We start from the raw sequence: 18,432 nt of genomic DNA, 5'->3' as shown, positions 1-18,432 counted from the left end.
ACCTGATCATGGATCATCCTTCTATATGATTTTTCTTTTTCTCTCTGCTCTTCATCTTCTTTGAATTAACCTGTTGACTCAAGATTTTGCCTTTTCTCTTGGCCGATTCATCTTACATCTTGTCTTTGTCTTCCCCTCGTCTTATCGCAGGGTAATCGTATCCGCTGTTAACAGTACGCCAAGTGAACGTTTTTGTCTGCTATTCAGTGTCCAATTCTTATCTCGTCTTTCGCCTGAATATCCTAGGATCAATTCTTCGAATTTCTTGTATGTTGTGGTATCTCTGAATATCTGCTAGGTTTACCAGKGCTTTCATTCGTTTTTGGTCGATACTAACATCTACACCTGTATAGACCCGCCCAAATTAGAGAGGCGCAGTACATGCATTCAAAGGTCTACAACATCACTTCTCTCGCTCATACTACCGACTGCTTCCATTTGCGGTTCGTCCGCACATTGAAATGGCGTGGTTCAGCTCTTCAGAAAAGCCCCCGAATGACGACTGCTCGTCCAGCGTGTCCGATCAGCCCCGAGATTCACCCGGTAAATTGAAACAATTGGATATTGAGGGTCAGGGCCATGCGGTGCAGTCTGATTCAGAGAACGGCGATGTCGGTCGGCAGATTGAGCTTGAGGCGGAGAATTCCATCAAATACCGCACATGTAGCTGGCAAAAGGTAATCGCGACCGGGTGAGCCATTTGGACGGCGCAGAGTGTTAACCTCTTGTTGGTGTATAGACTGCCGCCTTGCTCTTTTCCGAGTATATCTGTCTGGCCATCATGTCGTTTCCGTGGTCGTATTCCGTCCTGGGCCTCGTTCCAGGTCTAATTTTGACCGTGGTCGTAGCAGCGATTGTGCTGTATACGTCACTGATTACTTGGTATGCTGGACTGTCATATATTCGCGTGGTTTTGGTACTGATGCCCATTAGGAGATTTTGCTTGCGCCATCCCGAAGTCCGTGATGTCTGCGACATCGGCCAGTACCTCTTCTGGGATTCCAAGATTGCTTGGTATATGACTGCGGTCATGTTCTTGTTGAACAACACCTTCATTCAGGTATTCATCTCCTTATTGCCACATCCCCTGCCCTATGCAGGTTCTAAATGCTCTTAGGGCTTGCATTGCTTGGTTGGGGCCAAATATCTCAACACAATGACCAACCATGGAGCGTGCACTATCATCTGGTCATTGGTGACTGCCATAATTTCGCTGGTGTTCTCTCTGCCACGGACGTTTAGCGGATTGTCCAAGGCCGCCACTTTGTCGGCTATCTTCACCTTCATATCCGTCATGTTGGCGGTCATCTTCTCGGCCATTGAGGATCATCCGGCTGGCTACACCGACGCACAGGGTAAACCAACTGTGACCGCGATTCCGGTGGTAGGCACCACGTTCGTCTCCGGTGTCAATGCATTTTTGAACATCAGTTACACATTCATCGGCCAGATCACACTTCCCAGTTTCATCGCTGAGATGAAGGAACCCAAGGATTTTTGGAAATCGGTTACGGCCGTGACGATTGCCGAGATCATCGTCTTCAGCCTGGTAGGCGCCATTGTATATGACTACACGGGAAATCAGTATATGACCGCGCCCGCATTCGGCTCCCTCGGCAACGAGGTCTATAAGAAGATATCTTTCTCATTCATGGTCCCTACCTTGATCTTCCTCGGAGTTCTATATGCCTCCGTGTCGGCGCGTTTCATCTTCTTCCGTCTCTTCGACGGTACACGCCACAAGGGCAATCACACGGTCGTCGGATGGGCCGCCTGGACCGGTATCCTTGCCGTCCTTTGGATCATGGCCTTCATTATCGCCGAGGTCATTCCCTTCTTTTCCGATCTGCTCTCCATCATGAGCTCCCTATTCGATTCGTTCTTTGGGTTCATCTTCTGGGGGGTTGCCTATCTCCGGATGAGATATGCAGACCACGGACCGGGCTTCTACAAGAAGCGCGGTATCCGCGGCTGGGTTGGATTTATCGTCAACATCGGGCTGATCTTGACGGGACTGTTCTTCTTGGGACCCGGAACCTATGTAAGCCTTCCTCTCGATCATTTTCATGAGCGTGTCGCTAATATGACCCTATGCAGGCTGCTGTTATGAGCGTCATTATAAGCTATCGGACAGGTTCCGTTGGAAGCCCATTCTCGTGCGCCGATAATGGATTGTGATTTCTTTTCTTCTTATTTTCTTGTTTATTTTTTCGGCTTCCCTTGATTGTGCAACGAGAAAGACGAAGACCGCGAAGCTGGATCTTCGGGCCCACACGACTCAAAGGATCAGCTATTTAACTGTTTGTTGCTGTTCATGATGTTTCACTTGTTGAACGTTGCGCGGCGGGTTCCTGGTTCGATACTCGTTTGAATCTGGTTAACTGCTTAGTTTATCTCGATCCACGGATCCAGCAGCCATAAATCCCGCGGCCAAATATGGGCACCATTTCGCTCCCGTACCATTTCGCTCCGATGGAGCCTAGGATGGCCGTTTTGTCAGACTTCCCATTTTACCGCCAAGATACGTAGATTGTTAGACATGCGTATATTGTAGCGTCGCAGATATGGTTCTCTCCCTTCATAATAATCAAGACATCTCATCTCCAACAACTCCAAATCATTCCGAATCGCAGCGATTGTCCGCGGAATTGTCCTATCGCCACGTGACTTTTCCGTTATCGCAGCTCTTCTCCGCAATTTCACCACCGTTCTATATCTGCTCAACTTTTTGATTCTGTAGATATCTTTTCTTCTACACGTCAGTCACCCATCATGTCAGCTCTACGACCTTTACGACGAGGTGCGAACCTCCTGGGCGCAAGATACGTCTCTCAGTCCGCCCGCGTTGCGGCCAATGGCTCCAACATCCTCCGGCGGCAGCTCCCATCTCCGCTCTACGCCGGCTCTTCGGCCGCTGGCATAGCTCCCCGAATTACTGCTGGGCCTTTGGTCAACTCCCAAAATGCAGGCACACGGCGTTATGCATCGTCTACTGCCTCTGGACCTGTCAAGAAGACTCAATTGTATGATTTGCACATTGCCCGGGGAGCGAAGATGGTGCCCTTTGCGGGGTACTCTATGCCCCTGCAGTATTCAGATCTCAGTCATGTCGAGAGCCACCACTGGACCAGAGAAAAGGCTAGTTTGTTCGACGTGAGCCATATGTAAGTGTTCTCCATACCAGAGATGATTAACACTCCAAAGACAAGCTGGTTCTAACCTTTGCTAGGGTTCAACACCATCTTAGCGGTCCCGGAGCCATAGAGCTGCTAATGAAAGTCACTCCCTCGTCTCTGGACAAGCTCAAGCCCAACTCCTCCACACTCTCCTGCCTGCTTGAAGAAGGCACCGGCGGCATTGTCGACGACACCGTCATTACCCGCCTCGACGGCGACGCCTTCTATTTCGTCACCAACGCCGGCCGCCGCACAGAGGACCTGGCCTTCCTGCAGGCCGAGATCGAGGCGTACAGGCAGACCCACGGTGCCGACAGCATCAAATGKGAGATCCTCGAGGACCGGGCCCTCGTCGCCCTGCAGGGCCCGCTCGCCGCCTCCGTCCTGCAGCCCCTGATCAGCTCCCATGGCACGGCGTCCCCCGCCGAGACCGATCTCAGCACCCTCTACTTCGGCAACTGCCGCGCCCTACACCTCACCCTGCCCGACGGCACCCCAACCCCGCAGCCCCYCCTCATCTCCCGGACCGGCTACACCGGCGAGGACGGCTTCGAGATCTCCATCCCCACAGCCGGCTGCCCCTCCCTCCCAACGCAAGTCACCGAGCTCCTCCTCGCCAACCCGGAGCAAGTCCGGCTGGCTGGCCTCGCAGCCCGCGACTCCCTCCGCCTCGAAGCAGGCATGTGCCTCTACGGCAACGACATCTCCACCACGCAGACGCCCCCCGCCGCGTCCCTGGGCTGGATCGTCGGCAAGGACCGTCGCGACTCCGCAACGGCGACCTTCAACGGCGCCGCCGCCATCCTTCCGCAGCTCGCATCCCCTGCGAAGACCCTCTCGCAGCGCCGCGTCGGCTTCACAGTTGAGAAGGGCAGTCCCGCGCGCGAGGGCGCCATCGTCGTCGACCTGAGTGATGACTCGCACCCGCAAATTGGCGTTATTACCTCGGGGCTGCCGAGTCCGACCCTGGGAGGTACTAATATCGCCATGGGCTATATCAAGAACGGCATGCACAAGAAGGGGACCGAGGTCGGTGTGATGGTGCGGAATAAGGTCCGCAAGGCTACGGTTACGGGTATGCCTTGGGTGGAGAGCAAGTTCTATCGGCCCAAGGCTTGAGTGATTTGTTCTCTTTTCTTTCATGAAGCTCTTATGTAAATAGTTACGATTGCAGTTAGATTTTTGATTCGGGTCCATTTTCAACATGACGGTATAAAATAGCGTCCGTCCATGATTCAACAAGGGCTAAACACTAGCGACTGCAGACATCTGGAAGCAAAATTCACAATGTGTTTTCAACTTGCAGACTACTACGCAAGGGTGAATTCTTTGCCAATATGGTGCCGGTAAGCAAACGGAAAAGAGTGTCCTCTTCGCCGCGCGTGGCCATACTCGCTGAATTGGAGAGGAGCGGAGTCGAAATCAACCATTCTCTGCCTGAGCCCCGTAGAAGAGGCCCCGCCCCTAGTCGACAAGGAAGGCGGCAAATCCTCCTCGGCTGTTCCCCAGCGACTTTCGTTTCTACCCAGAACAAGCACCAGCTCCTTTCCCTCGGTGAAAAAGTCATGGTCAACCCAGTTCTTTGTGTACGGCTTGCCGTTCAGCGTGGCAGACTGGATGTAGATGTTCTGGTACGTAGGGTCGAAGTTCTCCGCGCGGACGGTTGCCGTGCGGCCCGTCAACGGCGACTTTATGCGAACGACCTCAAAGAACGGCGGGCTGATAAGGTACACGCTTTGTCCGGGGTTAGGGAACAGGCCCATCATTGACATGGCGACGAAGGAGCCCATGGCGCCCGAGTCGTCGTTGCCTGGGAGGCCTGCGGGTGTTGGGTTGAAGTATTTGGGAATGTAGAAATGCACCCGAGAGGCTGATTTGGCGGGCCGGCCGGCATAATGGTATTGGAAGACGGTTAGGAAAGCTGGCTCGTTGCCGATGTAGGTGATTCCTTGATCGTGGAGATAGTCGAGTCGTCGGACGTATTGGGCCGGCCCTCCGAGAAGGGCAATGAGAGCGGCCATATCGTGAGGAACGAAGCTGCAGTCTTGTCAGTTGTGAGCCTGAAGAGCCGAAATGATGGCGGATTCTTACAACTGGTATTCCCAGATGCTGGACTCAAACGTCTCTGCTCCGTTGTTCTGGAGCGAGCATGCTCTGCCGCTGGTGTCGATGTTTGAGCATGTCAGAGGATCCTGCATCCATATCAATCGGCGAATTCCGCGAGGACCAATAAAGATAGACCAACCTGGAACCCCCAAGTGCCGTTCAGATATCGGGGCTGGAAGAAACCCTTGAATCCAGTATCGTTACCTTTGATGAACGAAGTCTGATCCGCACGGAACAGATTTCTCCAGTAACCCGAACTCCTCTCATACTTTTCTGCATCGTCTGTTTTGTTCATGCCACGCGCCATTTGCGAGATGGTGAAATCATTATAGGAATACTCAAGAGTGCGGGAAATGCTGCGGGTCATAGTGCCAAAACCGATGTAATCAAAGTCCTCGACGGGGATGTAGTTCAGTGATTTCCAGCTGTTCAGCCCACCTCGGCCTTCGTTCGACCAGTCGTACGGTTCTACCTCAGCATCTTTCTGAACGGCTGCATAACCGGCTTCCCAGTCGATGCCATCGGAAATGCCCTTGGTGTATGCATCGGCGAGAATGACGTCTGCATTGGATCCTCCTTGAGTGTACCCTACAGCTTGTCAGTCCGTCGACGCGAATGTAACCGTGGGCATGGTGATAATACCTTTGCAGAGAGACATGCGACAATCCGGAAGCCAGCCCAGATGCTTCTGAGTATCAATAAGCGAGCGGACCATCCGTGTCAGCGACGCAGGGTCGAATATGGTCAAAAACGGCAGCTGAGACCGGAAAGAATCCCACAAACTAGCAACCGTTAGGAGAGTCACGTTGGAAATCGGCCGAACCTACCAGTAAAACGAGTCAAAGTACGGCTCATTGCTGTCCCAGAGTGGGTTTTCCCCAGTATAATCCTGCGGATTGATCATTGTACGGTAGATGCCACTGTAAAAGTTGGTAAGAAGAGAAGCATTGACGCCTTTTCTGGACACGCGAATAGGGGCAAGCTTGTCCCGCCACGCCTCCGTAGCCTTTGAGCGTGTGGCTTCAAAATCGAAATTCGGAATCTCAGATTCAGCATTCGAGCATGCCCGCTCACTGCTGATGAAGCTCAAACCCACTCGGGCCTGCACGGTAATATCCGAAGCAGCATCAAACCGGACAAAGGCACCTCCCTGCATTCTGTCAAAAATGATTCCGATGAATCAGACCTCCACTGGACTCACAGGAAGAGGGTATCCATTGATACTCCGAGAAATCTTCAAATCCTTCACGTCCGTGCTGGCGCGTGAATTGACAAATATACCGTTATCGCGAATGGTAGAGCTGCTCTGAAAGTCAACACAGAAGTAAGGCACGTATGATCCACTTCCGAAGCTGGGCAGAAAACGCGCATGGCCCGTCATGCGTCCGGTAGAAGCGTCGACGGAAACTGTTCCGTTATCCTGTCTTGAATCCGACAGGTCTGTGAGATCTAGCAGGATGAGCGGACTCGATGCACTGTTAGTGGGAAACTGGAACCGAATCAGAGACGTATGATGGGAGACTGTCATATCGACTTTGATGCCGGAGTTTATGGTCAGCCCAAAGTATCCCGGAGAGGCTTTGACAGAGTCCGCATGATAGCCGGTCTTGCGCTGTTTCTTCGGATAAATGCAACCATTGACGTCGTCATTTTCGCATTTGACATAAGGGAACAATGGAAAGTTTCCGAGAGAGGGGTTTCCTCCAGTGCCTGAATCATGCAAGCTTGAAAACCCAGTTATATTGCTGCCATCGAGTGCGAACCCTCCCTGGTTGCCCGGGGAATCCGTGTCGGCTACAGCTTTGGCCATGCCATAGGGAAGCGTTGCACCAGCAAAGACATTGCCTATTAAAAACTGTCAGGGAACGATCGTCTGCACTAGTCAAAATTCTATCTCGAGAACACACCTTCGTTGGCACTTCCTATGAGTTGATCAACGTATTGCAGAACATCGTAGTCTAGAGATGTGGAATTGGTCACGGCCAAAACCACGGGGATGCTAGAAAGAAGGAACGATGATAGACGAGGCATAATGAGCGACTGAAAGTTGGATATATCACATAAAGAATGACAGTAAAGTATAATCTACAACATAGGCGTAGCCTACGAAAGAAGGACAGAAACTGACTGTCTGCCAGATACAGAGCCAATTTGGAATCGAAAAAGCAGCATCCTCACGTCGCACCGCATTCTTATCAAGGGGCGCGGAGTTGATGGGATGTTCTGCATTGTTGCATTCCTATGCCCCTGACGATCCTGAGCAAGGGTGGTGATACATCCTGGTTAGGGAAGGATGGTTTAAGTTTGAAGTGACTGGAGGATCAATTATTGATTGATGGCTTTGAATGGTGGAAGGTGAGAGGTGATAAATCCCCGATGTGACAGAGGTGCAGATGGATGCATTAGTGCTGTAACAGTCAGTTGCAGGAGCAAAGCACATTGCATAACAGCAGAAGTTCCTCATAAGTGATATTGAATGAGGGACATCTGACGATGTTATAACTGTTGGAGTTATCAGAGCGCTAGGGGGTCCGAGGAGAGTCCGAGAGATCATAGAGTAGGTCTCATCTCGGACAGATAATGAGGCTAATCGTTGGTATTCGGTGACATCGATCTTCATCCTGCCAAATTATGTGACTGGTGAATTCTACACCAGCAATAATGATATCTATCAACGTCAGATCATCTCTTGATGATCATCCTCCATGATTCTCTCTCTCCTTCCTTATCAGCCGAGGTTCTCTGACTGATCCGCTCCGCCATCCGCCAATCGGACTTTGCCATTTCCGCTTTTTTTTTTGTTGCACTCTACGGAGTATCCATCCTCCTCCGTATCCCCAACGGCGAGAAAGACCAGGTAGATAGAGGATCTCTTGGAACGTGAAGTTGAGATCCAGAATACTCGATTTAAGTATTCCAAATTCGGTTTATCTACTTTTGAAAACTGTTAAGAGGCCCGTCGATCAGCCTCATGCCCGCTTTTGGGAACCATTGCTAATCCTGACAACATCCGAGGTACTGCGTCTCTTCCATATCTCCGTGTCCTGGGGCAAGACAGTCTTCCAGACCCATAATCAAAGAAGACCCTCCAGCTTCAGGGCACCATTCCCCGGCCCATCTCGTTCCCAATCATTCTAGCCATGCGACCGCCAGTCCCGTCTAGAGCTTTCTTTCGGGAAGTCTCCACTAAGCACGGCCCGTATATCGTTTCTTGTCTGCCTACAAAGTCCCAACGCCTGCCGAAGATCCCCAATCGGACGCTCCCGCTTCCTTCAACTTGCCCACGCTTCCTTGGCCCTCGTTTACACAGACAGTATTCCACAGGTACGCATGTGACAAGCTTCGATCCCTCAGGTTGCTGTGACTCAGGATAAAACTAACTCATCTGCTGCCGCTTCAGCGCAGTCTCAAACGTCTAAACCTTACCTACTTTTACGTCGCATTGTCGGATTCACGGCCATTGCCATTGTCGCATTTTCTACCGGACTCGCTTATCAGACTCAGAAGACCGTAGCGCGCATGATGGCTGTCAGCATGCCCACCGACGAGGAAACCCTCACTGGCTTTGTACCTTCCGACGAGTTCACGAAGGAGGTCGAGGACTACATTCGCAATCACCCTATGACACTTGCTTTACGCCAAAACCCGGCTTACACCGAATCGCGACCACATTTGAAGATCCCTCAAGAATTGCGCGCGCGTCATCTAACGGCCGGTATCCTTGCGACCCCAGGCGGAATTGTGGTGCCGCCTTATGTTTTCTGCGAGGAGGGCGGAAAGAGTTTGACCGCCATCTTCTACCTTGGCTCAGATGTGTCCGGCCATCCTGGCATTGTGCACGGAGGTCTTTTGGCCACGCTGCTGGATGAGTCCATGGCCCGGTGCTGCTTCCCTGCGTTGCCAAACAAAGTGGGTGTGACTGCCAATCTGAACATTGACTACCGGCGCCCGGCGATGGCCAACAACTATGCTGTCTTGAAGGCGAAGACGGTCAAAGTGGAGGGTCGGAAGGCTTGGGTTGAGGCGCACATCGAAACTCTTCCTGAGGATGGCAAAGAGCCAGTCATACTGGTGGAAGCAAAGGCTCTGTTTATTGAACCCAAGCAGGCTGCGGTAAGTCCACTATCCGGGGAATATAGAAATAATGTGCTGACGATGATTTCAGGCCATGTCGACTCTGTACAAAGTTACGAACTAGTATGTTCAGGAACAAGCGGATAGAAATACGTAGAGGTCGGGTTTCGGGCAATATAGAGTTTATAATGTATTGTTTGTTTTGGGCGTATACTTAGATGGGAGCACTTTGCGATACTGTACATAAGTCAAGACATATAGGTTCTAGGGTAGAGAACATACCGCATTATCAAGAACAGAAATTTCGCATAATATGAGTTGGCAACTTGCACAATCGATTACACTCAAATCCATACTGAATTTAAAATGCTTATGATCATCGTTGCTATCAAGTCCGCAATATCACATTGGTGACGCCAAACATGGCCCACCGCCTCCGCCGACGGACCTTCCGATGACCGCCAGCTCCAAGCTCCATACAACCAGACCTCCAACGTCCGCCGAGCTTTCTATCCGACTACCTCACTCCCTTTTGCTTGGGTGTGACGGCCCATATTATCGTCCTTAAATTATACATCCTACTAGTCCGTCCTGTATCGTATTCCCGGCACCATGTCCAAGTCGAACAAGTACCTTCTCGTCTCGCTCCCCACATCCATCACTCCCTCCCACCACCGAGATGACGCTCTCGATGCTGTTTCCGCCACGGTATCGCCCGACAATGGCTCTGTAGCACCCTTCCCAATCCCGGAGTTCAAGATTGGTACCCTCGACGCTCTGGTGCAGCAAGCCGATGAGCTGGCGAAGCTCGAAGCCTCTTGCCAAGGTGTCGTCGCCAAGGTCGGAGATGCGTTGAAGAGCGTCCTCGAGGGAGATGAAGGGCAGATCGATAAGATGAAGACTGTCAATGACAGTATGCCTACACTGCGCCATGTTCAGCCGTTGTGAGGGGAAACCTGCTCGCTAACTGAACGTAGAGCCCGTTGATCAGTATCTGAGGACATTCTCGTGGAACAAGGTCAAGTATCGCGCTGATAAGCCGCTGGGAGAGTTGATCGATCTTCTGCAGAAGGTACTGGGCGTGGATCTTATGACGATCCAGCAAGAGCTAATGGTCATATAGGAAGCTGCTAGTATCGACAATGACGTTCGGTCCAAGTACTCGCAATACAATCAGGTGAAGAATACGCTGGCGACTCTTCAACGCAAACAAACGTGAGGGCACCCTTCTTTGGCTGCAACATTCTACTAATTTGGATTTGATCTGTAGAGGAAATCTCTCCACCAAGTCCCTGGCATCAGTCGTTGATCCCCGCACCCTTGTCCGCGATTCCGAATACATCGAAACGCACCTCGTCGCTGTTCCCGCTCAGCAAGTGAAGGAATTCCTCAAGACATATGAGACCGTGGCGCCCATGGTCGTGCCCCGATCCGCGACCCTCGTGGCCTCGGACGACGAGTTCACCCTCTACGCCGTTACGACGTTCAAGAAGCACAGCCCAGAGTTTGTCCACCGGTGTCGTGAGCACAAGTGGATCCCGCGCGAGTTCAAGTACGTAGAAGGTGGAAAGGAAGAAGAGCGAAAGGAGGTCGAGCGCGTGGGCGGGGACGAGCGCAAGCTTTGGGGTGAGACTCTTCGGCTTGGACGGACAGCGTGGAGTGAGGCCGTGATGGTTTGGATCCATGTGCTTGTCCTGCGGGTGTTTGTTGAGACCGTCCTACGGTATGGTCTGCCGCTGGATTTCGTCTGCACGATCATCAGGGTATGTTGGATCCACGACGGTGAACGTCCGCCTTGACTGACTTGTGGGTGTAGACGCAATCTTCGAAACACGCCGACAGGGCTAAACGGAACCTCGATGAGAAATACTCGTATCTCGCCGGAAATGCCTTTGGGCGAGACAAGAAGGGTCGGGTCAAGCGAGATGACCCTCATGAGATGCAGGCGGGCGCCGAAGGCGGAGGCGCCGAGTACACTGCGTATGTGTACTACGAGTTTGAATTCAATTGATGGCGGGATGAAGCTCTATGCTCCTGGTCTTGTCATCCTTGTGCTTATTTGTCTACGTTGGTACTATATACCACCCCATTGAATAGCGTACATATACAGTTCTGTATCATTTCGCATCTCTGATCCTTATATGTACAAAGCACTGGCAAGGACGATTCTATGCGCAAGATCTATCATGACAAAAACAACCCATCTATCTACTCCTTCTTAGGAGGCAAATACCCCTGCTCATCCAAGTACGCAATAATCTGCGCAACCGCATCCCTCACAGGCAAATCATAGTTCTTGATGTGCACTTCGGGCTTATCCGGCGCCTCGTACGGGGCACTAATCCCCGTAAACTCCTTGATGACCCCCTCCCGCGCCTTCTTATACAGTCCCTTGGGATCCCGCTGCTCTGCCACCTCAACCGGCACATCGACATACACCTCGACGAAGGGGAGGCCCGTCTCCTCGCCAGGCGTCGGCACCTCGTGCAGCTTGCGCGCGGTGTCGCGGTCGGCCTTGTACGGCGAGATGAACGAGGTGATGGCGATGGTGGCGCTGTCGGCGAAGAGCTTCGCTACCTCCGCAATGCGCCGGATGTTCTCGTTGCGGTCCTTCTCGCTGAATCCCAGGTCCTTGTTCAGGCCGAAGCGGATGTTGTCGCCGTCCAGCCGGTAGGCGGAGACGCCCCGGTCGCGGAGCAGCTGGTGCTCTAGTTCCACGGCGATGGTGGATTTGCCTGAGGCGGAGAGCCCGGTCAGCCAGATTGTGAGGCCGCGCTGGTTGCGGAGGGCGCTGCGCTCGGAGCGGGTGACGGCGCTGTGGTGGTAGGTGATGTTTCTATAGATTGGATTGGGTTAGCGGGAATGCGGAAGGAGGGATGAGGGGGTTCGTACGTGGCCATTGTGATTGTGTTTTTGGGAATTAGGATAAGAGGAGTAGTTGTGTGAGAGAGAGAAAGATGAAGGATTGAAGTATGCAGAAAATGGGTATAAGAGCGGGGCGCTGATCGCGGGGTGAATCCGGTGAGGAATCACTGCTATGGAGCATCGGAGGAAGAAGAGATGATGCCATTTTTAAGGATTCTTATTGGACTTCTACACTGTCAATTGTTTTTGATACTCGAATTCTTCATGCTTTACTTCTACCTATACAATCTAGAAAATACTAACATTATTCTCATTATGCTCTTCTGCATTTTCCCTGGATGTCTTGTCAATCCCAGTAATCTCTGACAAACCGATCATCGGAGCTTGCGTGGCTTCGCCTTGACTCCAGCCACGGTGGATCAGAGCATACGATGCCATGTCATGGAATCCAGACGACTGATTTCTCGTCTCCTGTCAGTTTACTATTCTTAGATCTACGACGAAACGACTGTACACTTTGGGTCCAATGACCGGCTATCTATGTACTCCTGGCCAGGCTGATCGCCTTTGTGGCCGCATCCTCGAAACTGTCAAAGGCATGCAGGGGAAGCCCACTCTCAGCAATCTATATTCAGTCAGCTTAGTCAAGTATACCATAGTCAGAAATTAGACTGACCATATTCTGTCCGATCTCCTCATTCGTCCCCCGCAGTCGAACTACCACCGGGACATTCATTTCCAAGTCTCGAAAGGCCATGATGATCCCCTCGGCGATCATGTCACACCGTGTTAGGCCGCCGAAGATATTGACGAAAATGGCCTTGACCCGTGAATCAGACCGAATGATCCGGAAGGACGATTTGACCGTTTCGGAAGTTGCTTTGCCCCCTGTGTCAAGGAAGTTGGCGCAGTGACCGCCATGGATGGACAGGGCATCAACGGTGTTCATCGCTAGGCCCGCGCCATTGACTATCTGGTCAGCTCTGACTGTACTCTGTAGCATGGGCAAGCTCACCTAGTGTCCCGATGCTTCCCTCCCCTTGCAGCCTATATAGCGCTCCTTAGCACATTACTCACGATGTAGACTGTTGTCTTCCAAGCAGAGACATACTTGACATAGACGATTCCGTCCTTTTCCGCTTCAACCTCTTCAGCAACCTCTTCTTCCTTGTTTCTGAGTCGGTGTACATCTTCTTGACGTCCCKAGCTCCGGAACGCCGCATCGTCAAACCCGAAACGTGCACCTCGAACTTGCATCTCGCCATGTCTGAAATTGGCCCGGACTTCCAGCAGATAGGCTTCTTTCTCCTTGAAGATCTCCCAAAGAGCCTGTGTCAGCTCTGCCAACTTTCCGTGTGCTGTCTCTGGAAGATGGAGGTGGGAGGCAACAGCTTCGAGGACTGGGCTGGTACTGCTGAACTCCTGCGTTGTATAAGGGAATGGGAATCTAGCGGAAGACGCTTGAGCAGGATCAGGTCTTGTTGAAGCAACGATACAGGGCGACAGTGCTGTTCTGTCCACTGTCATTGTGAGCAAGACATCCGAATTTGAAGGAGCGGTCTCGTTCACTGCGATAGATTTCCGCTTCAGCATCTCCAATGCCTGAAATTCCTTGACATAGAGAGATCGCTTTTGTATCGACCATGGTGATACACGACTCCTACCATGCGAGAGACGTCGCATCGTATGTAGGCCTCTTTTTTGGCCGCTAAAGCTGATAGGCTGGGATTCGTTTAGTCTCGCCACGGACTGCGCTATCAGACAAACTTACCGTAGCATTCGTCATGGTTCTCTGAGCTAGAAGCGCCTTCATTCCCTGACCAAACTTTTCTGGGTGATCGACCATTGTCACTCCAGCGCCCTCGAGAGCTTTGTGCTTGGCCTCAGCATCTGGCTCTCCAGGAGCTATCCAAGCGCCAGCATGGCCCATGATCCGACCAGGAGGGGCCTTTCGACCGCCGACAAGAGCCATGATAGGTCTAAGTAGCGTCAGTTCTCACCTGTGCCAAAGGATATGTTCAGACCGTACGTACTTTGGGGTGGCGGTCCTCTTGTTGTAGTCTCGAATCCACTCTGCTGCATCAATTTCCGCAGTTCCACCAATCTCCCCTACCAAGATGATACCTTCTGTGTCAGGGTCCTCCTCAAAGACCTTCAACGCATCGACGAAATTGGTTCCCGCCAATACATCTCCGCCCATGCTGATACACAGGCTCTGTCCAAGACCAGCGCGCGTCGTCGATGCGACGGTCTCGTAGCTTAGTGTTCCTGATTTAGCTACGATTCCAATCTTCCCAGGGGAGAAACACGGTAAAGGCTGGAATCCGATACGGCACTTGCCAATTGCAGAGATGATTCCGGGGCAGTTGGCTCCTACCAGGCGCGTTTTGGACTGGGTCTGCAGCATAGAGTGAACCTGCAAGACGTCAGCTATATGAGGAGCCAATGTTCCCTATCTACTAACGCGAAGCATATCATGAATGGGAACATGCTCTGCTACAGCCACAACAAGCGGGATCTCTGCCTCAATCGCTTCCTCAATGGCTTTTGCTGTCTGGTTTCCGGGGACATAGATGGCTGATGCGTCGGGCTTGGCCCTTTCATGAGCCTGCATCTATGAGCATAGTGTCCATATGAATGATTGAAACCAGGGATATTCGTACCGCTCGCACAGAAGGAAATACAGGAAGTCCTAGATGCTCACCCTCTACGCCGGGCTTTACACCTCCTACAATCTTCGTACCCCATGCGAGGGACTCCTTGACATTGGCAGTAGCCTTTGATCGTCAATGTGACAACATTCTGACCGTCCCTGAAAGTCATAGTCTACACATACCTGCCGTCCTACAAACGTTAGTTCATAACACCGAATGACACGCAATCAAGAGCGCACCTGTGAATCCTTGAAACAAAACTCTTGTATGCGCTCCTATCTTGAGATTCGGAAGTGTGTCCGCATAGCTGGACTTCCGTGATGATGTTGAGAATCGCGAGAGTCTCAAAATGGGAGTTCTCCGTGCCCGTAGAGACAGGGGCCGTAGTCCAGTCATCCTACTGCCAATGACAAGAATTAATATAAACAATACTCCTAGAATCCTAAGGCACTAAAGCACCGCCGAAAAGTGTCCTCGAGGTAGAGATGAAGGATTCTCTAAACGTTCAACCAGCGATTGAATTGAGGTATCTTTCGCCGGGGGATAAGCAGATATCCCAATCTACCGTCAATAATGGCCCATCACTCATGGAGAAGAGCCGGTTATATAGCGTTGATGGAGCATAGGAAACCTCGGGAAAGCAGTTACAAGCCGCCGGTCTCGGAGAACCCCCGCCTGCCAATTTCGAGAAGATCTACATCTTCTGATTGGCCTTCTCGGAATGGGCATATTAGTCCTGTACTCGGGAAACTAATTACTTAGCGGGGAGTGCCTCACGTGCTCTGCCTTCGTCGTTCGAGAGAGCATTGGGATAGTAGATATCATTCATGAGGCCTAGCAGAAAGTGTAGGATAGATAAACAAGCAGTAAAAAAGGACCAGATCTATTCTGCCCGGCACCAAAGTTCAATCTGATGTCATAGATGCGATTCAGCCTGGGGATCTCCAATTGCTGTAAGACCGTAACAACGGAGGACAAATCGAACGATCTGCTAAATCTCAGTGACTTAAAGGGAGAGCTGTACTCGGATCAAGGGCAAAAGGCAGTAAATCAACAGTCGAGTTGTACAGTGTACGTACGTTGTGGACAGCAGAAGAGCCAATCAACAGGTGCAACCCTAAATGCCGGGCGGGGCTCACCTCCATGACTGACGCCATTCACTCCTTTGTTCTATCGGAGTGCTCAGTGCTATTAATATCTGCACTGTGGATTCAGACTGTTGAGTCTCGAACGTCCATCGACTACCTGCATCGAATACATATATATATTGTATAGCTCAGGACCGGCTGGCATGGCCACAAAGTCCAGCCAGAAATCCCAGGGTTGGTGTATACTTTCCATTGCACATTACTCTCCCCTCTGAACGAGCTATTCCACAACGTATTCGTGGACTCTACGCTTCTCCCCTCCCAGCAAACCACCTCGAACCACAACTAACCCACCAATGTCAATCCCAGCGGCCAGCCCGGAGCTTGAGCAGTCCGTCCGCCAACTCTCCCTCAACGACAATGCCCCCATCAAAGACATCCCCCGCCCAACAGTGAAGACACCTACCACCAAAAAGAAAGCCCCCGTCGTAGCAGACTCGTGGGAAGATGAAGCAGACTCCGACACCTCCCTGTCTGAGATCGAGCAAAGCCGCTCATCATCCGCGGCTACACCCGACCTCTCAACACTCTCGCCCTCCGTCAGCGCCAGCGCAGAGGGGCCGCTCGATCCTCCCCCGACGCCCATTTCACCACAGACGTCCCAGCCCTGGGTGTCGAGCGCGCCCTTGCCGGGGCCTGGCTTGAGCTCGTCCCCGCCGCGAGGGTCAGAGTCTAGGTCACCGGCAAGGAGGCCAGAGAAGCAGACTGCTGTTGCGGGGAGGCTGATTGCGGGCGCGTTGGGTATCCGCGCGCCAAAGAGGACGGAGGAGCAGCGGGCGTATGATCGGGCGATAAAAGAACAGGAGATTCGGCGGCGAAATCGGGAGAAGGAGGAAGAGGCGAAGAGAAAAGAGGAGGAGGAGAAGGCGAAGGCTGCTGTTTGGGATGAATGATTATACTGGGCTTTATATGTTTGGATGCAGTGTCTTAATGCTTCGTGGTTCCTGTACAGATTTGCCGTCAATCTTGGGCTTCTGAATAGCTTCTCTTATACTGTTCCGGGGAGAGCCTGCAACTCTATATACTCTAGTACCGTCTTGGTTCGCGACTACCAATGCCAATGCCAATGCCAGCATTTATATGAAGAAATTTCATGAAAGAACACATATGATTCATAACTCGTTCCCGTCAGATGCCATGCAATGAGAAGTGCTCAGGACGGCCTATATTCACATCTTCTTAACTCTCTTAGCTTTCCCCACTTTTCAACGCATGTATCGAGTTTGTATTCCCAAGAAAAAACCACAAATCTGAAAGTCAGAAGAGCACTCAGATCAAGCAAAGTTTGCCGGGGGCCAGCGAAAACACCTCTACTCCGGTTATCTCTCAAAATGCGAGCACTAAAAACTGAAAGGCGATGAATTTATTGTACTGGAGCATCCCAGAGAAGMCTGTCTAACCGCCAATCTGCTCCTGGTGAACCTCCAGAGTATCGCCATCGGCCATTTCGAGCTGTATTGAAACCGGTCATTAGTCTACGGGTTCAGAGAGGACAGACAGAGAGGAAAGCTGCACGTACAGTGTCAGGTGTGTCTTCGGGACGCACGCGAGTACCGTCAAACAGGAAACGGACGGTAGACAGCTGCTTTCCCTGGCGCTCGCAGAAGGCGTCCATGAGCTTCTTCAGCTGTGTTGTGCGCTTGATCTTGAAGAAGACCTCATTGTTGTTATCGGTGACCTTGATGTTGAGGTGCTCCACCGGGGCGGGGGCTTCGCTTGGTGTTCCGTTGTCGGCCATGCTGACGGGTAATCAGAAGATAGACGGGACGATTAGAAGACTGCTGTTGCTTGGAATTCCTGAGATCAACATGACTTGTCAGTGTTCGTCACAAAGTGGGGAAGTCGCATAGAAGGTGGAGGGACATCGATGCCGAAGCAGGAAATTTAAACTCACCGGTAACTCTTGAGGGAGAGTGTAGAGATCACGGAGCGCTAGGAATGAGCGGAGGGAAAAGCGATAAGAACTGGATATGTGAAGGACTATTGAAGTTGTAGAGTAATCCGCCCTGAAGATGATGGAAGGCGACGGACCCCACCGCCAGTGAAAGAGTGGCGGAGAATCTATTTTGCGGCGCAGGTCCAGCATCAAGCAGGTTGGATAGAGGCCTTAGGCCAGTATTATTGTAGGTGTTTCTGGCACTGGAAACAATTCGTTTACAATACCTCAGATATTTCTCATAGAGAACCCTAAGGTACCATTTAAACCGCTCCGAAAGATCATAGAACCCCATTTTGAGACAGTCACTTGTGTTGTTTGATATTTAACTATTGCGTCATGGTAAGAGGGTCATGAGTGTGAAGCCAATTGAGGCTCAGAGTGAGCTAACAGCAATTGAACCGCCAGGGCAATTTGAAAGATGATCTGGCATACGATCCTCCGTGTCATCCAAGGGCCGTAGGTCAAACACA

At 51.6% G+C, this 18,432-nt stretch overlaps 9 protein-coding genes across 9 annotated transcripts; 5 read left to right on the top strand and 4 right to left on the bottom strand.

Annotated features, from left to right (window-relative positions):
* Positions 1–461: 461 nt before the first annotated feature.
* Asppvi_002781 (putative neutral amino acid permease) lies at positions 462–2,178 on the top strand (the record flags this gene model as incomplete). The annotated part of the gene is made up of 5 exons (XM_043298761.1): positions 462–677; positions 740–882; positions 934–1,060; positions 1,118–2,041; positions 2,098–2,178. 5 exons carry the CDS (start codon positions 462–464, stop codon positions 2,176–2,178), a joined length of 1,491 nt encoding a protein of 496 aa, XP_043154696.1.
* A 594-nt stretch (positions 2,179–2,772) lies between these two features.
* Asppvi_002780 (glycine decarboxylase subunit T) lies at positions 2,773–4,295 on the top strand (the record flags this gene model as incomplete). Its single annotated transcript, XM_043298760.1, has 2 exons — positions 2,773–3,164; positions 3,230–4,295. 2 exons carry the CDS (start codon positions 2,773–2,775, stop codon positions 4,293–4,295), a joined length of 1,458 nt encoding a protein of 485 aa, XP_043154695.1.
* Positions 4,296–4,486: 191 nt separating this feature from the next.
* On the bottom strand, positions 4,487–7,313 carry Asppvi_002779 (glycoside hydrolase family 92 protein; the record flags this gene model as incomplete). The annotated part of the gene is made up of 7 exons (XM_043298759.1): positions 4,487–5,213; positions 5,268–5,368; positions 5,422–5,870; positions 5,925–6,064; positions 6,110–6,432; positions 6,484–7,127; positions 7,190–7,313. 7 exons carry the CDS (start codon positions 7,311–7,313, stop codon positions 4,487–4,489), a joined length of 2,508 nt encoding a protein of 835 aa, XP_043154694.1.
* A 1,109-nt stretch (positions 7,314–8,422) lies between these two features.
* On the top strand, positions 8,423–9,480 carry Asppvi_002778 (PaaI family thioesterase; the record flags this gene model as incomplete). The annotated part of the gene is made up of 3 exons (XM_043298758.1): positions 8,423–8,606; positions 8,683–9,395; positions 9,448–9,480. The coding sequence occupies 3 exons, from the start codon at positions 8,423–8,425 to the stop codon at positions 9,478–9,480; spliced, it is 930 nt and encodes a 309-aa protein (XP_043154693.1).
* Positions 9,481–9,968: 488 nt separating this feature from the next.
* On the top strand, positions 9,969–11,367 carry Asppvi_002777 (H(+)-transporting V1 sector ATPase subunit C; the record flags this gene model as incomplete). Its single annotated transcript, XM_043298757.1, has 5 exons — positions 9,969–10,269; positions 10,334–10,428; positions 10,480–10,571; positions 10,627–11,119; positions 11,173–11,367. 5 exons carry the CDS (start codon positions 9,969–9,971, stop codon positions 11,365–11,367), a joined length of 1,176 nt encoding a protein of 391 aa, XP_043154692.1.
* Positions 11,368–11,564: 197 nt separating this feature from the next.
* On the bottom strand, positions 11,565–12,256 carry Asppvi_002776 (adenylyl-sulfate kinase; the record flags this gene model as incomplete). The annotated part of the gene is made up of 2 exons (XM_043298756.1): positions 11,565–12,192; positions 12,249–12,256. The coding sequence occupies 2 exons, from the start codon at positions 12,254–12,256 to the stop codon at positions 11,565–11,567; spliced, it is 636 nt and encodes a 211-aa protein (XP_043154691.1).
* Positions 12,257–12,759: 503 nt separating this feature from the next.
* Positions 12,760–15,271, bottom strand: Asppvi_002775 (putative succinyl-CoA synthetase subunit alpha; the record flags this gene model as incomplete). The annotated part of the gene is made up of 10 exons (XM_043298755.1): positions 12,760–12,846; positions 12,898–13,190; positions 13,237–13,268; positions 13,333–13,943; positions 13,993–14,200; positions 14,255–14,637; positions 14,686–14,829; positions 14,885–14,998; positions 15,058–15,065; positions 15,115–15,271. 10 exons carry the CDS (start codon positions 15,269–15,271, stop codon positions 12,760–12,762), a joined length of 2,037 nt encoding a protein of 678 aa, XP_043154690.1.
* A 1,048-nt stretch (positions 15,272–16,319) lies between these two features.
* On the top strand, positions 16,320–16,916 carry Asppvi_002774 (uncharacterized protein; the record flags this gene model as incomplete). The annotated part of the gene is made up of 1 exon (XM_043298754.1): positions 16,320–16,916. The coding sequence occupies one exon, from the start codon at positions 16,320–16,322 to the stop codon at positions 16,914–16,916; it is 597 nt and encodes a 198-aa protein (XP_043154689.1).
* Positions 16,917–17,418: 502 nt separating this feature from the next.
* On the bottom strand, positions 17,419–17,761 carry Asppvi_002773 (SUMO family protein SMT3; the record flags this gene model as incomplete). Its single annotated transcript, XM_043298753.1, has 2 exons — positions 17,419–17,475; positions 17,543–17,761. 2 exons carry the CDS (start codon positions 17,759–17,761, stop codon positions 17,419–17,421), a joined length of 276 nt encoding a protein of 91 aa, XP_043154688.1.
* Between the last annotated feature and the right edge of the window lie 671 nt (positions 17,762–18,432).

The sequence above is a fragment of the Aspergillus pseudoviridinutans genome (assembly GCF_018340605.1).
Source record: "Aspergillus pseudoviridinutans IFM 55266 DNA, scaffold_2, whole genome shotgun sequence".
Taxonomy (NCBI): Eukaryota; Fungi; Ascomycota; class Eurotiomycetes; order Eurotiales; family Aspergillaceae; genus Aspergillus; species Aspergillus pseudoviridinutans.
The sequence above is the reverse complement of the archived record's forward strand: the minus strand, read 5'-3'. Positions and strand labels throughout refer to the sequence as shown.